General features: G+C 40.2%; 1 protein-coding gene across 1 annotated transcript in view; it reads right to left on the reverse strand.

The window, feature by feature from the left end:
- Positions 1-18,154, reverse strand: part of fhl1a (four and a half LIM domains 1a) — a 22,648-nt gene extending 4,494 nt beyond the window's left edge. The window contains exons 1-4 of the mRNA XM_050042723.1: positions 18,012-18,154; positions 3,420-3,601; positions 1,329-1,506; positions 522-691 (exon numbers count right to left, since the gene is read on the reverse strand). Coding sequence (XP_049898680.1) covers positions 522-691; positions 1,329-1,506; positions 3,420-3,575 — 504 coding nt within the window. The 5' untranslated portion in view covers positions 3,576-3,601; positions 18,012-18,154. The remainder of the gene's footprint in view (positions 1-521; positions 692-1,328; positions 1,507-3,419; positions 3,602-18,011) is intronic.
- Positions 18,155-18,411: the final 257 nt, after the last annotated feature.

Raw genomic sequence — 18,411 nt, forward strand, 5'->3', positions numbered from 1 at the left:
GTCATAAAGTCTCCTTAAAAAGGTATTATAAAGTTTGTCATGAAAAATGCATAAGATAAATCAAACATAATATATTATGATAGAACAATTTTTGTTCTTTGTTTTTTAAATGTCCTAAAAAAATCATAGTACAATACTTAGTTCACAGGCCAAAGGTGGCGCTCAGAAATATTCTGTATTGCCTCTGTATGTGACATGACATGCATTCATTGTATTTTTTCATTTAGGGTCCATTTCAATACTTTCATTTTTAAAAGCTTACATTTACATTACACCATTGGTTGCACCTTGCCAGTGTTGCAGGAATTATGTTTTCAACAGTGATAACGCTTGTGAGCTGAAGTTAGTGATTTTGGGGGACATCTAGCAGATTTATCTGGAAGTGTGTGGGAAAAGATTTTTTGTTTCATGTGTGAGTTTTCTTGTGCTCCCTTCAATCATATGCTGGCTCCCTGAAGTGGCACTCAGTCATCAAATCTTTGAAATCCCTGCTGTAGATGATACACCATCAGTGTTTGTACCTGCTTGCAGTGGAAGCATTTCTTAGCAAACTTCTTGTCATGGCAGGGAGCACAGTAGATGTCATCTCCCTTGGTCAGGAAGCTTTGTGTGCGGATCGGCTGCTTGCATTCAAAGCAGGTGAAGCATTCCTCATGCCACACCTTGTGCTTGTACTCCACGTTCTGGGAGCCTAAAAAACAAACATAAAATGTAGTGTTAATGTTTTGAAATCACTTTCTTCCACATTGTCTGACATTATCACATATACAGTATTTTTCATCAGCTTGCACCCTCATGTAGTAGAAGTTTTATGAGGCTTATCCTGAGTGAAATAACCAGCTTTTTATGACTGCACCTTTCCATTAAATTGAAATATTCTACATGTGTTGTGCATAATTTATTTTATACATTTCTGAAAATTGTAACCCATTTTGGAAACTTTGGGCTCTCCAGTAGCATTGCTTGTTGAGGGGTAATAAATAACCTCTATTCATGGGCACTTGATTCAGTTACACAGTGCTTTATATGAAGCAAAACAATATCATAGATAGGTTGAAATAGAGGTCATGTGCAGCAAAACAGCATTACAAAAAAGCAGATGTAATAAGAAATAGGAAATAATTATAGATTTAATGAACATCAACCTCTTTCTTTAAAGCCCCTAAAAACTTAGTTTCAGATGCTACTTATTTATGTGAAACATGAAATATTTGTGACTAACCAAGCAAAAAGTTAAGTTTATCCTGTACTTATTAATCTGCTTCAGGACTGCATGTTTGTTCGATCAGATTTAGTAAACAGTAATGAGAAAAAATTTGCAAACTTACCTGGCATGACCACCTTGTAGCAGCCCTGGCAGCGGTTGCCATCCTCCCGAGAGCCACACTTGCCACACATTATCTTGCCATCATCCCTGGCGCTGAACGGCTCGCTGGCCAGCGGCTTGTAGCACTTGGCACAGCGGAAACAGTCCTCATGCCAGTAGCGGTTCTTATGGTGCAGCTCCTGGAACACAGAGAGGAGGCTCGGGGTGAGCAGAGGTGCCCTCACTAAGTCCTCATACAGACCTCATTACAGTGGAGTTTGTTTACTCATCATGTGGACTGAGGCTCGTGGCCAGAGTACAGAACAAGCCCATGTGGCAGGCGTTAAAGTGGAGATGAAGTGAACTGGGACGTGGTGAGCCATGAAGGAGTTAGGGGACTTAGATGGTGGGAATGCAATAAAGTATTTAAGTCTCATTAGTAGGAATCGCACATCCTTTCACCCATTCAACTGCCTGTGACTGAGTGCTGAGAGGATCTGGGATGCAGACGCCACTGCTGGATTGCAGACAAGTTGTAGAACAGCTTGAGACTGAGGGCTCTCCGAACAGATGCACATAGATACATCCTATCGATCATACAACACCCATATAAGACATCTTAAAATTCAAGGTGAATGAGACACTTTGACATGTTGCAAAAAGCAGGTGTAAATAATAAAACTGATGATGGCTGAATGTCATATATCTGCTTCAGTGTCAGGGTTCTGGTATTGTTAATGTTGGCTCAGTGTCACACTGCCATGGCTTACTGGAATATTCAAATAAAACAGAGCCATTGTTAGTGTCATAAGTCAAACTGACTAATGTGAAAAAAAGCAAACGAGTAGACCATAAATTAAAGGTCTATGATTTAGGGGCATGTACTGGCAGAAATGCTATGATGCTATCATGACTATATTTTCATTATTGTATAATCACCTTAAAATAAGACCTGTGTTTTCATTACCTTAGAATGAGCTGTTTATATGCAGAGTGGCTGCTCTTTCACAGAGACTGCCATGTAGTTTTGCAATGGCCCAAAATGGACAAACCAAACACTGGCTCGAGATAGGGCCATTCACATTTTTTAGTTTTTGGTTCAAGTAGTTCTCCTACATGCTTGGCACATGAGAGAAGTTTTAGTTGGATGCAGTCCGCAACCTCACCACTTGATCCCATTAAATCCTACAGACCTTTAAATAAATAGTGTGTTTATTTATAAAACCTCTTTTCTAAACTGTTATTCTCTCTGTGTCACACAAACACGGGGACAGATTTAGTGCATTTAATGTGACATCAAAATATGCATTCTAATGTAGTCCTTGACATCTGTAGAAATCCATAGAGTCAAATAATTAATATAGAGCTACTTATATCATGATTGCCAGTAAAAGGCCAGTTAAATCATTTTAAGGTTAGTTGTTTTTTTCGGGGGGTGACATTGTTGTCCATTGAGAACTATGCATCTCCAGATATGGTGGGTTATAATTTTCCATATAAACTGAAGTATTATGTGTTGTTAAGTGTTCCTTTATGGATTCTTAAACTAAATAAACAATTTAAAACCCTATTATCTGAAAACTTAAAACAAGGCTGTTGTTTTTATTTTGGAAAAAGTCCATGTTTCCATCTGTATGAGTGTAGGAAAGTATATTTTCTGTACCTGCTATCTTCAGAACGTGTATTTATGGGTATTTTCACAAAAGAAAAAATCAAAAAGTGGCTTGTGATAAGACTGCTAAACTACAAAGATATCAAATTAATAATTATCATTATTATTAATAATGTGTGGGGTTAATGTATGTACAGATACAGTTGGATACCAAGTAAAGACTTTAATAATGTTGGCTTACTAACTACCATACAAAGCAGGATAAACAAACATTTTTCTTTGAGAAATTACAGTATGCTCTTTGTTTGTACACATTAAGTATGCTGTATTATTTTTTTTCTGTTTAGCATTTTCTAAATGGTGAATAAAATATCATATGTCAAACATAACAGAGTTATTCTGTGGTGATTTGTTGTTGTTGTTGTTGTTGTTTGATGTTTTGTCACCCCCTCCTTCACTCATTCATTAATTTTCTTTCACTCAGATAAACTGTGTCCTCACCTTGGCGTCAGCACCAATAGGGCGCCTGCACTCTGCGCAGGTGTTGGCGCAGATCTTATCAAAGCACTTGGTGCACACGTGCTTGTCCTCCTTCTTCACATATTTCTTCCCGTGCAGGTTGTCCCGGCAGTAGTAGCAGTCAAAGCGGTCAGTCATGGTGGAGGTGAGGTAACTCCTGGGACCTGTGGAAACACAACAGGCTGTCAGACTTACAGAGCTACTCTCCTCCCTATGTGACTGTGTTTCCTTTACTCACCAGATGGGGACAGTGTTGCCTTTTCTATCATCCTCATGACTCTCTGAGCAACACAAGTCAATAAATGCATTGATTTATAGAGCACTTACAACACTGTACAGTTGATTGAAAGCGCTTTGCAGCACAAAAGAAATGAAGAACAAAAATCAGCATTTAATGATCAGAGCTTGGTGAACAGCACAACCAAGCCCGAGGCAGTTACTGTAAATCTGATCTCCAAATCAAATCTAGGCAGAAATTGGATTAAGTATATTTTTATGTGTTTTCCTTTTAACATTAGAGAGACACAGGGAGATGCAGCTCTAACAGCAGCATACCAAACTGATGAGAGAAGTGTGAGTGAGGTTAGAAAAGCAGCCCACAGATGTCTGCTTGTTGTCTGCGTTCTTTCTGGCCTGCGGACCTTTTATCAAGCTCTCCCTGGAAAGCTTAGCTCATATTTTTAGATCATCTGGCTCATTCCCTTCACCTTCCATTTTGAAGACCTCCCCCCGTGAGTCCAGCCCACGCTCTCTGTCTTTTGTCTTTTGTCTGCATTTTGGTCAGGTCATTTTATTGGCTGTTAGAGTAAACACTGAGTCGCGTCTTCATTCATCAACATTCCTGCGCTCCCATAACAGGCGGCGTCCACTGGGAGCACAAGTTTCCTGGAACAACTGTGCGTAGGGTGGAGTGTGTGGATGCTTTATCTACATCACTTTCTCTCTCACACAGAGAGAGCAGCTGAGGAGTGTGTGAACTTTAGCAAAAGTGATTTATATGTCTTTTTAATCCAGTAAGCACAAATGGATGAAACAATGGGTGGAATGGCATTTTTGTCCTTGTAGCCGTAGGAACAAGGAAAATATTTATGTAAGGGGACTACAGCTATTTAAGTTGGATGTGGTAAACAGCCGTGCTAAAGAGATGAGCCTCCTGGAGCGTGGTATGTGCCCCCGGTGTGTGTGTGTGTGGATGGATAGATGGGAGAGGAGTTTCTATCTGCAGCTGTGCTCAGGGATAAAGTACTGGACTGAGCCCTCACACGCCCCGCTCCGCCTACACTCACCTCCTATGGAACCAAAGCAGGAAAAAACCCACCCAGTCCAACACTGTCAAATCACACACACAATGCTAGGGTGTCATTACTGAGCCCCGCCAGCCTAGAGTTCTATTTTAGATATGGACTTTCTATTTAAAGCATATTGACCTTCCAGAGGGGACAAATGGAGAGGGATGGAGAGTGATGACTACTGGAACTGCACAGCCATTGTGGCTCCAGTTGATACGAGTCCAGTAACTTTAATCTTTTGTTACAGACAGTGTGACAGCTGCCCCCTGTCAAACAGGCATGGTATGTACAGACTCTCAGCTGTGGAGGGCAGCGGAGTATACCACCGAGGTCCCTGTGGGGCGCAAGAAAGGTCAATGTGAGCTCAGTTTGAGAGGTGAGTCAGAGCGGTGTGAGATGATCAAAGGCAGAGAGACCTCAACAGCATATCAGCCAAATCAACAGCTAACTTACTGTTCTCTCTGGAAAGTAGGCTTCATGCAAAATCAGGTTATTTAAATATAATCACTCATCTTGCTGTCTTGCATCTTGAGTTATAACAAAACTAAAAGGATAAAGTGCAATGAAAACCCTGGAGCAGGATGTTATGTAGCCTTTCTCTGATATGCATCAAGAAAACAGGAAGAGAGCGCCACATGTTAAAAGATTTCTGCTTCAACACAACACCATCATGTAGCTACCAAAGTTCATTTGACTGCAGAAAAGGTTCAATCATCCTACCCATGAGGAAAAAAGGCTTTAATGAACATTCAGGCCCTCTTTGATGAAATACTTCCTCAAATTCAGGCGTTTATTGTAACTCATTTTACCTGAAAACATAATGTAGTTTAATCTAAATGAAAAAGTAAGTAAACAGTTCTCCCAGACCTGAGAAGTTTTAGATTTTAGATTTGGACATTCAGGCCTTAAAGCTGGTCATTTAGCTTAGAGTTCACCTTTGAGCCTAGATTATATCTTACATACAGTATGGTTACACATTTCATTGGGCAGTCTTCTAAATTTAATTTGGTTGCACTGGTGCGCCTAAATTTTTCGGTAACAGCGCAGAAAAACAAAATGCAGATTCCGTTTCTTTTCGTTTTTTGTTTTTTTTAACACACACTAGTGCAAGTGTCAAAGACAGACAAAATCCTCTCGCTGGGGACTGAGATTATTTTGCCTACTGGCAACTTTGGTAAACAAAAAATAAGGAACATTGCAACACACCTCTATTACACAGCCCAAACACTGAACAAACACTTTCCATAAAGGCAACAGGTCACAGCAGGCCATAACATCGAGGAGCGTCTCTTACGATATGAAATTGAAAATACAAAATAAATATAGTAACAAAAAATAAAACTTGCATTAGACGGAGTCTTACAATTTGTTCCACCTTGGCTATTTGGACAATAATAAAAAATCCTTGAACCACTCTCTAGTAGAAAACACTTATTCTCAAGCAGATAGAGTGAAGGATTAAGTGTTCCTTTGTGGGCACAGAAAATTCTCCTCTTTGTCAGGCTGGATAAAACATTAAAATGCATTGTCACAAGGCTGAAAAGCTGCTTTTCTAAACTCATAAAAGTTGATGTTCTCACAGGGAAGCGTATCATGTTAAAAATCATTTTACAAATTCACTTCAGCACTTCCTGAGCTGTGACAACAGCAGACAGGTTTTACAGTGTGTACCTAATAACTGATAACACATTCAGTAACTTATTAGCATCTAGTATGACACCTTCTTCTGTTTTTACCTGAGTGTCTGTAGAAAGCCATGATTCCAGTTAGGAGGAAAAGAGGAAGGAGCAAAATAAAGACAATACAAGAACAGGAGGAGACAGTAGCATCCACCAAGGGTCAAGCACAGAGACCACACGCCTGGTCAAGTTATGGGGGGTTGTATATACCCATCTGTGACCCAAACACACCCCAAACCCCACATCCAAATCCACCCCTAACCCTTCACTCCTTTTTAGGGGATGCATTAGAGAATAGAGCGGATCAGAGAGAGTACGAGGGGATAGATTAGGTGATAGAGATTGGAATCCACTGCTGTAACATCAGAAGGTAAAAAAAAAGAAGCTTTTGACTGATGGCCATCAGGGATAAAAGATACTCCCACTGCCCCGACATAAAATGTTTTGTTAGAGTGCTCAGGACATGTACAGATGACATGCCGGATCACTTAACATCATAACTTAAAGGGATGACTCACAGGATGAGTGAGTTGGTATTACTGACTGAGCTGAGGAGAGACAAAGTGTGGTGGAGTGTTATCTAAGTATTGCTTCTTATAGCTCCATATCTGTGCATGTTTGTATACATATACGTCACAATCAGGAAGATAATGTGGTATGCTCACAACCAAACTGTAAAGTGAGCCCGAGTAGAGTATTTCAAAATGGGGGGAAAGAAATTACTGTCAGTGATGAATTTTCATCTTGGTTATCTTTTGGTGATTCTTATTCCAAGAGAGGATATTTCTCATAAAGCTACAGGAAACACCCGGTGCATTCCTGATAGAAAAGCAAAAAGGCATCATGATTACTCTCCTCTCTCTAAAATGAATGCTCCAACGGTGAAATGTTTTCCTCATCCATCAGTGCTTAATCTACTCAGACTGACAACAGCTATCAATGATGTTAATGGAACAGTTCATCCCAAAGTCAGAAACACATATTTTTCCTCTTACCTGTAGTGCTATTTATCAGTCTGGATTGTGTTGGTGTGAGCTGCAGTGTTGGAGGTATCAGCTGTAGAGATGTCTGCCTCCTCTTCTCTCTAATATAATGGAACTAGATGGCACTCGACTTGTGGTGCTCAAAGCGCCAAAAAAATACATTAAAAAAATTCACAAGCAACATCTCTTTGCAGAAATCATGATGCAGTTACTCAAGATAATCCACAGACCTTGTTGTGAGCAGTTTCATGTAGGAACTTAATCCACAGACCTTGTTGTGAGCAGTTTCATGTAGGAACTATTTTCTACCAAACTACATCCACCAACCGTATCATCATGCAGAAGGAAGAGTGCATCTACTGCTGGCTCACCCAGCACCACTGAGCTAGCTAATGTTACAGCTCAGCCGAGAAAGACACCATTTATGTTTACGTTTCATGCTGTGAGTAGATGCACATGTCCTTCTGCATGGTGATACAGTTGGTGGGTGTAGTTCAGTAGAAAGAAAATAGTTCCTACATGAAACTGCTCACAACAAGGTCTGTGGATTATCTTGAGTATTCAGGTCAAGATTTCTGGAAAGAGACATTGCTGTTGAGTTTTTCAAATGTTTATCTTTGGCACTTTGAGCACGACAAGCTGAGTGCCATCTAGTTCCATTATATTTGAGAGAAGGCAGACATCTCTACGGCTGATATCTCCAACACTCGGCATCTCACACCAAAACAATCTAGACTAATAAACAGCACTACAGGTAAGAGGAAAAAGTGAATTTTTGATTTGGGGGTGAACTGTCATTTTATGGTTATTATAATTAACAAGTTTCAGCCAAAAGTCTTAAAATTCCAAAGTCAATAATAAATACTGAGGCTAATTACAAATAACCAGCTTTTTGGAACTTTAAAATCCCACTGAAAAGCTCAGGTATTCTTTAATACATGTAATTAGACCTGCATTAACAGATTTTATGGCCACTTTGGGGGCAGCCGAAACAACTTGTGAACAGAACACTGACTCATTATCACCTTCTAAGTTGATGTGGTGAACTTAATAGCAAATTCACACATCTAGCAGATACAAAGCAATATAAGCATTAATTTAAAATATTGCTTTTGATCATCTGATAAGTGTAAGTCCAATACCTACTCTACGTTAAGCTCTGTTTTTGGTCTCTACCATAGACTTTAAAAATAATTGACGTAGCCACTAAAACTTCACCCAGTGGTTTGTGAACTCCTGTTTTGAAGCCTTAAGTTTGGCATTTTGGCTGTTGTCATCGTGAATTTTAGGAGACAGATGTGACCTAATTTGGATGAGAAGGCGGAGCTAACCCTTACGCTAGCGCTAACGCAAACTTTTGCTGGTAAAAAAACAGGCTTAAACCCATTAAAGCACAATGTGCTTACCAGAAAAAACTGAACATCCGACTCCTTAAAAGGTCTTTTGGCACAATAACACACTGATCAAGTCTTTTTTAGCTGCCCAAATCATTACAATTAGCTTTCTTGAACTGACAACGCTCTGAAGAAGTGACAGCTACGGCTTCGTCTACACTCTGTGAATCTGGGGTTACGCCATGGTTACATCGAAGCTGGTTAAAGAGGTTACTTAACCATTGTTGTCGCCGTTGTGGCAACTTGCCAACAGATGGCACCCGAAAGCAGCCACGCCCTTAATTATGTATAACTTCAAGTCTTATCAAAATGTTAACAGGTTAGTTCATCCCAAATACAGTTGTCATATACAGGGGACTTAGCTCTAGAGACCCAACCCATTGTTTGAACCAGGCTGTTAACATATTTATTTGTCCTGTAAAGTTGGGCATTCTAACATGAGGGTCTATAGGGACTGACTCACTCAGGGAGCCAGCCTTAAGTGGTCATTCAAGGAACTGCAGTTGCTGAGGTTGCTGCTTGATCTCTACAAACTCTTGAAATATCTGGCTCTTTAGTTGCTAAATGCTCCACTAGGTTCACCAGCTGGTCACTAACTGAGTCTGTCTTACTAAAAAACAAGCATGAGGCATGAGAGTGAACCTAAAGAGTAAAGCTGTGGGCTGGAAAAACCGAAACAGTGAGCTGAAAGAAGCTTAAAAGTTCTGCAGAGCTGCAGGGAATGGCACAGTCAGATGATCTGTGGGTTTGTCACTGCTATCAACACCTTTCACATTACATGTAGTTATCTAAGCCATCCATCCATCCATCATTATTATACACATACTGATTATAGCTGCTTTAAATGCAGTTAAATATTACATTCTATTACTGCCAAATAACAATCAAGATCAAACCCATCATGATCATCATCTACTCTACAGTGGAGTAAATGCTCCACAGATGGCACTTCACTCTGATTGGTTTGGGCCTTTAGAGTCAGACGAGCTTAAATAAAGAAATATATGATCCTAACGGGAATTAGAGGAGACTGGAAGCCTCAGGAGACAGGACATAAATTAGTTAGACTCATGATATATACCCAGACCTCAATCAGGAACCGTAATACTTTCCTTTTAAAAACTCATCCCTTAACTATATTAAATAAGCGTCTTCATATGTCAGACATAAAACAAATCAATGCAGTTAGCCTGTGTGTGTGTTTGTGTGCTCGGTCGTATAAAGGGCATCTGGTTGTAATTACAGATTTGATTTGGTCCATTACCACGGAACATAGCATCGAGTTTGTCCTTTTCTAATCTGTCACACAATTACCCTAAACTCACAAAGACTAATTAATGAGCAGGAAGGCGCCATGACTCCCGGCCTTCAAAAACCTCCCCAGTCCATTCTGCGTTACAACAGGACATCTGTTCTTCCTCCTCTTTTCTGTTACACTCATGTTAACATTCAGATCGTTCTTCTTTTAAATGTTTTAATCTCTGATCAGACACTTTGTCTCCCTTCATTTCACATCTCTCCATCATGCCAAGATGCATTTCTCTCTACTTACATCACTCACAGTGTTGAATTAATGATGATTTTGACAATTAGAGGTGGAGCAAGTGGAATAATGATGGTGATGATGGTGACAGTGGTGAACAGAAAAATGATGATGAGGATAATTGGGAATAATTGAGCGTGTATCTTACAAATATCTCAGAAGTCCAATTTTATTGGGCAGGAGCATTCAAAAGATAAATATACAGTGCATAATGCAGAGTAAACAATTCTAAGTCCTTTAGTTAGCAAAGTGCTGCTGGAACCGATGGAAGAACCATTAGCATTAGCATTAGCATTAGCATCGTCTGAGCAAAGGGAGGGTGTTGAAAGTTTTTGAATGTGCAGGATGAAAATGTGTACAGAGTATATATATATATATATATCATAAGTTTATGACAACAAATACCTCTCAGCAAACTAAAAAAAAAATACTAAAACAAGAAAAACAAACTGGTTCCCAACACAATTTTACGGTCTGAGAGACACTTCCAGGAACTTTGGTGTTCTATAAACTGTACGTATGTAAAAGGTCTATGATGGGTTATCAAGCATGTAATTTGTGTTAGCCAAATATCAGATGTTTTCTGAGGTGTGAGGTGGCACACATTACTGTAATAAATTATATCAAATATCAAAATTGAGAAATCTGTAATTTTAGTGGTAGTCATAGTAGTTTGTTTTCTCAAATATGAATAACAGCAAAATCCATCTGTGTTGCTCAAAGTTTCTCATGCTGGATTCAGTTACTATTTTATTATCTAATAATGTCCTTCAGATCACATGTATTTGAGCAGAGTTTCTCATCAGGAATAGGAGGGGATGGTGTATGACGTGACACCTGGGCAAGATGGCCGCCAAGCAGCAGACAGCAGCAGACCATTGTTGAAGACCAACAAAGGCAAGTGTTCTTTAACAGCAGGTCCAAACACTTCCAGCCGTGTTTGCAGCAACATAAGTCGGTATTTTTTAAAGAGAATTCTGGAAATTTTCGTCCATTTTTGCAGCGACCAAATCGGATATTTAGTTTTTCTAACCCTAACCAAGTGCTTTTTGTGCCTGAACCTACTCACACATTACCAACAGTGTTGTCACAACATAAAATTTAAAATTGAAGTGTAAACAAATGTAAAATTTCAACACATCCGCTACATAGCCTGTGTCAGTGTTTCCCAACTGGTGGGTCACAGTCCAAAAGTTGGTCGCACCTCCATCCTGAATGGGGTCCATGTCATTGGTTCGACATCCCATTAGTCCGACTGTCCGCAGTGCTGAATGGCTTGCGGCGGGCGTATGGTGCGCCGCGACCGGCTTGAGGCGGAGCCGGCTCACGGCTTATGTGTTTGTCACTTTCTTTTTTCATTTTAACCCACACCATGGTCTTTTCCTGACCCTAACCAAGTGGTTTTTGTGCCTAAACCTAACCAGACCTTAACCACAGGGCATCATGATGATTTCGGAACGGACTTTGGAACAATGAGTTTAATATGGTCGGAACAATGGGATGTCGAACCAATGGGCTGTCGAACCAATGGGCTGTCGAACCAATGGGCAGTTCCCCCTGAATGGACCGCAAGTGACTTGCAAACGTGTCAAGTTTGTAAAAACACACTTTATTTTTGAAGTACATTGAACTTCTGGCACAACGTTGACGTTGTGGCCAAACGCAAGTGTGACGTTGAATATATTAAACTTTGTGGACCTTGAACTAATGACTAAGGAGCAATCTGGACCCCATTATTGGACCAGTTGGGAACCGCTGGCCTAAGAAATATACAAATGAGATAAATCCAGGGTTTGCAGAAATGCCAAAACAATGCCAAAATTTATTCTGGCAGTTGGGTTAAAAAACATATTTCCTGTTTTATTATTTGACATAAACACCACCCAAAAGTCCAACGATGGACTCATTAAGTCAAGAAACACAGTGTTATCAGCAAAGTGGAAAAATGTTGACTTGAAAAGATATTTATTACATGTTTGTCAGACTATCTTTTGCAACCAACTTTTGTTTAAATACAAGTTGCTAAATGAGCTTTTAAAGCTGCAGGGCCTGTTTGTTTATTCATTGTCTTCCTGTTTTGAGTTTCTGAAAAGTGCATCTGGTTTCACACAGTCTGCTGCAGATTCACAGGCTCATCAGGTGATCTGGTGATCTGGCGTTAACTCTACCCAGCGACTGCGGTCCTGGCAGACAATACAGCTGGAATGCAGTGCCCATCTCCCCACCTGTCACCTCCAAAGCCCCGCTTTAATGGAGCAGAAATAACTCCTGATCATCTGGAACAATAAACAAACCTATAAATACATTTTTTCCGAATAGAAGAATCCTGGTTGAAGCTGGTGATGTGTCTAATTTGACATGAAGGCTTTAAAATGGCTGCCATAAACGAAAACATTAGGTCAAACTTTCACGTCCTACCATAAAATGCAATGCACAGCATGATTTTTTTTTACGGTAGGTGTTGCCTCTTGGCTCCGAGCCCATCACCTCTCGACTCTAAGTGGTATATTAGGGGAAAAACAGGAAACGTGGCTCGACCTTCCTGAACAAATGAGAGCAAATCGCTCATTGTGACTGGAACAAACGCCCACGCTCTCTTCACTGTTACCAACGGCAACAAAAGCCTTGTCTATGTGTCTGAGAGCTCATCTCTCAACATGACCTCTCGCCCTGGACATCCATCCATGTGTCTCAGTCACCCTCCAAATCTGGTTAGTGGGCAGACAGACTGAGCCACACTATCTCTGTCAGGAGCAAGGTGACTCACCATGCACACACACACAAACAAAACACAGCGACAAGACACACACTCTTATTAGTCCACACACACAGAGCTGTATTACAGCAGGGACATAAGGTCAGCCAGTGACTGAAGAAATTAGGGTGTGGCTGCGAGACCCAGACACATCGAGGTCAAATATGTGTAGACAAAAGGCCATGAGGGGAGCTCAATCAACACAGTCACACTCCCGTCCAACGGATACGGCTCGGCATGTTGCTAACACACTCCAAAACACACACGTACACACAAACGCTTTCAGATAAAGCCTTCACTGTAAGCCAGCGAACACTTCAGCTCTCACATGATTCAAGCCTCTAAACACAGAAAAGGTCGGCCCCTCTGGCTGATGTGTGGAACAGTATTTTCTCAGGGAAGAAGTAGATGTTTGTTTTACCACAGCTTCAGTATTTCAGTGAGAATAAAACATTGTAAAAGATACGTTCTTCATGGAAAGTGCATGTCAGTTTCTGTGACGCCAAGTTATATTTATATAAGCGCACATACAGTAAGCACACGTGGTGGAAAGTACCAAAGTACATTTACTGAAGCTCTGTAATTAACTTTATATTTCATAGGGAGACATTGTACTCCGATACAGTTACTGGCTACCAGATTACTTAATATGCAAAACATATGATCAGTCTGAAAGATGATTAGTAATGGACTTGTAGGTTAACTTAGGTAATTTTCAACTTGGACTCTGTTTTCCTGCATTTTTGTGTCGAAGTGACGAATCGCAACGGCAATTTTTGAAAAAGTGAACAGAGAAAGATCCTTTTGGTTTAACCAGAAACAGTCCTGAAGTTGTTATCGACAAACCAGACTCAACTTTAAAAAGGAAGTCATTTTCTCATCCTAAATGTGACGATGAGTTGTTTATTTATTGTGTTCTGTTTCTTTAATGCAACAGGTAGTCTACCTGGTGGGCAGAGTGATTGTCAAACCCTGTGACTGTGACTGAGACCCTCTCATCCCTCAACACATTATTTGCTACTTTCACACTTCCAGTATCCCACACTACACGCAGCATTCATGCAGACACATGCTTTCACCTACTGATAATCACATGCCATTGTTACTTTTGTTTGTTTTTTAGTTTGTTTCCTGCATTTAAAAATATTCTTTCTGTGTAAATAAATTATTCATTATTTTGCCCTCTAAACACATCTCCCTCTTCTTTGTCATGGCTTTGGAGCCAGGTCATGACATAAAAAAGACACAAAAGCCGTCTAGGTTCATCTTTCCACTGTTCCAACAATCACTAACAATCACTAACTTTAGTTTGGTGAAATAAATCTGTCATTCCCTCAGTTAGATGTGAAAACATGTCGGCTCTATACACACTAACATTACTGATAGTCTGGAGTCTGGTGGGTTTGGCTTTGCGATTTTGGGGCTGTTTCCTAGTTAAACAAAAATTATCTTTAACAAAATGGTCGCCCTCTGTAAGTATCCTTTCAGTTAGTTGTCAGACAGTTAACAATCTGAGTCTGCAAATACAAAAACAAACACTTTTACAGGACATAAATTTACAGTGCTCAGTTGCCCAAGGGATTATATTGCAGCCAGTTTCGCCACTGCTGGCTGCAGCAGTCTCGCTCAATACTGGATCATATCCAAAACTGTTCCCATCACTTAGACACAAAACATGGGGAAATACTTAGTTACTCTCCAGCTCCAACTTAATCAACTACACATTAAAATGCTGGTGATAAAACTGTAAACAGGGGCGTCCACTAGCTGCCCTAGCAAAGAGTTGCCCCACGTACAAAGGCTTTGTCCTTGTGGGGTTCAATTCCAACCCATGGCCCTTTGCTACATGTCGTCCCCCCGCTCTTTCACCCTGGATCTGTCCTGTCTTATAAAGGCAAGAACACCAAAAACATAATCTTGAAAAAAAAACAAAAAAAACTTTCAAATAAAGTGCGGCCATTTTGTATAAAGGGTACTTTTTCTTTTGACACTTAAGTCTTTGAACAGAAAATCTCACACTGCTCTTGCTCAGCTTCACAATGTATTGGTAACACTAACATTTCGGAACATTGATCTTAAATAGAAATTGCTCCACCCATTTCACAGGTGTGCACAGGTGTGGGTGTGTTTTTTTCAATAACTGACAACAGCCTGTGCCTCATATGTCACATATCCCACAAATGAAAGAACAAGGGAACACAAAAAACATAGAGAAAAACCTGGAAACCTCAGACTCCTTACACGATAAAGGCTATTTACAAGATTATTTACAAAATAACTTGATCGTATGAATGAACGCATCGGCCTTGCAGCTTAAATAAATCATTTACAATGTTCAACACTGTGTACTCTTATGCCCTTGATTATAAATTGGTCTTTTGAGATCCCCAAGTCCATTATAGCCTGGCATGCCATGCCTTTGAGAGACAGAGTTGCAGATTAAATATCCAGCATACTTCTCTTCTGGTTTTTACGCTTTAAATACATTCATACTAACACTTTTGTACATTAACTTCAGTGATGAAGGTTCGGTTTTGAATGCAGGACTACAGTAACAGAGTAAACGTGCACCGTGTTATTGACACTTTAACTCCAGTGAAGGATCTGAGTATTCTTCCACCACGGCATGAAATCCTGAACACACTGACTTCTTCTCTACTAAGAATCTTACATGAGGCATCCAGCCCTCTAGGTCTCTTTCATTCCCTCTTATTGAAGCACTTCAGGCTCTTGCTCTCTCCTCATTTCTGTCCCACTCTCTTCCTCTTTTATTCACAAAATAATTGCGTGCAGTTCAGCCGAGGCTTTTTCTCTGAGCTGAAGAGGGGAAAAGGGAAAGGGACAGCAGTGCAAGACAAGCAGAGGGAGCACTGCCTCCACTCAGCATGCTCAGCCCACACAGAGAAACAAGCAGCATTGCCTATTTAGGAGTAGAGCGCCGTGCTGGTGAGAGCGCCGTTTCATGTGTTTCATCAACTCGGTCATCTACACTCAGACACACCCTCTCCCTCTGTCTCTCTGCTCCATTTGCGAGAATAAAAGACGTGATGAAACTGTCCTCTCAACAAAACCATTTCTCTGCCTGAATAAACTGCAGGCGCCAAGCTCCCCGTCTCCTTAGTGTGGCAAATGTCCTGCTGCTGGTGTGATAAAGAGGAGACCTCACAGGCACTGACATACAACAGCTTCATAGAAGACTGGTATAAATTATACACCATATACCAGGCTTTATGAATGAATAATCTATAACTGCGCTGCTGGATTTTCACACTGTCTTTGTGTTGATTTTACATCAAATATTAAAAATAAAAAGACTTTAAAGATACATATGATAATCTTAAAAGTGATTTATGCTGCAACCACCCAAAAAAAGCCCTAAAGACAGAGCAGTCTCTTCAACTTGAAAGTGGGTTAATTTATTACCCTGTGAAGTACAAAGTTTTTATTGCTTTTGAAAGATGGTGAAATCATACTGCAGCCACAGGGAGGTCCAGTGTGCCAGAGAGAGGACCGTAATCTCCAGGTCTCTTTAATGACATCATGCATTTGGTTTGGCAGCTGCCCAAACCAGGAGGGAGGATACAGTAAGCTGATGTATGTTTTAACAGTTTCAAGCCACACATGGCTCCTCTGGGCTCTGCTGTTCATTACCCAGATGCCAGCTGTATAATAATAACATCACAACACACCATCTGATGTACAAGCTAAACAGCTAACGCTCTGATGCAGAACTCCTGCAGCTATTAGTGAGTGCTTGTACTGGAATGCATTACATTGTATGGGCTATATACATTCATTAGAGCGTGTATGAGGGAGGGGTTGTCAAAATATTAGGTACAGTTAACATTATAGCACAGTTCAACACAATGATTCACTAATGATGTCCCCGAAGATGACCTCAGAGTTACATCAACACCTTTTAAAGGTTTTATTGGTGGATATATTTATTGCAAAGCCACTGCACTGGGTTACATCACATACTGTAGTATGATAAGATGTCTCCTGTAGTTATATACACTTATATACAGTATATACTTGACAGTCATTTTGTTTTTGCGCTCTTGGGTCATATTGAGTGATGGAAGAAGTATTCAGATCCTTCACTTAAGCAGAAATACCACACTATGAAAATACTTAATCACAAGCGTAAGTCAAACTTTCAAAACTTATATTAATATATCTATATTGTAAGATCATAATTATTTATGCATTAACATGTAAATATCACATTAATGATGTAGCTTCGTGGGTTAGACGCTAATTTGAGCTGTTTTATATACTTTTGTGTGGTTTTAGTTGTAACGGTGGTTTATATTTTATAAAGTAATCATAGTTTTGTTTGTAAAATCTTAACATGAAAGTGTCTAACAATTTAAAATTAAAGTTAAAAGAGAAGAAAGTACAATGGCATGTCGTGAAGTAGAAGTATAAAGTAGGATCAAAATTGTATACTCAAGTAAGTACCTCAAAATTGCACTCAAGTGCAGTAGTTGAGTAAATGTACTTCCCACTAACAACATTGTTTATTCCTGGAAATAAAAAGCTCAAAAGTTTACTTGCTTATAAAATATGAACTTTAACACATAGGGTGGAAATATGGAGATGCGGTGCCAAATAAAGCGCATCACCTGTTGCGCAGCGCAACACCACCGTGCCCAAAACGGTCAAGTGGTGTAGAAGAAATTTGCCCACATTTTAGTATTTGTTCAGTCAGCACCGCGTGTGTGTCTCTGAGGATGAACCTGACAGAAAACTCCACACGATAAGATAAAAGCAGCAATTACGCATTTAACATAACTGTGCGTAAATAGACCAAACAACCGTGTTAAGATAAACCTGCTCTGTCTACCTGTTTAATGACACCTGAGGTGAGCTGAGCAGCTGCCTGATAGGTAATCTGAGTGAAACACAGCTGTGGTTTTTGGACTCACCTCTGCAAAGCGAACAGATGAGCGTCTTTCACTCTCACCAGCAGCAGTGTGTGTGTATGTGTGTGTGTCCGGTGGGTTTAGCCGAGAGGTAAAATCTGCGGAGGCAGCGCAGCTTTAAAGACAGAGGGAGCAGAGAAAAAAACACACTCAGGACATGAGCCAAACCTCTGTGAGCTCTCATAAACAATGACCTCAACCAGGAATTTACAAGCTCTCTTAGTAAAGTTCTCATTGACCCGGCACTCAAACGGAATTGTGAGGAAAATTACTTTTTTTTGCATCAACGAGCACAAACGCTTAACAATCACGTCTCAGTGTCGGAGGCTGAGCAGGGATCTCCATTTATGATATTTATCATCCACATTATGATATTTCTGCTATTCATAAAGATGGACTGACT

This window comes from Epinephelus moara, chromosome 4 (assembly GCF_006386435.1).
Source record: "Epinephelus moara isolate mb chromosome 4, YSFRI_EMoa_1.0, whole genome shotgun sequence".
Lineage (NCBI taxonomy): Eukaryota > Metazoa > Chordata > Actinopteri > Perciformes > Serranidae > Epinephelus > Epinephelus moara.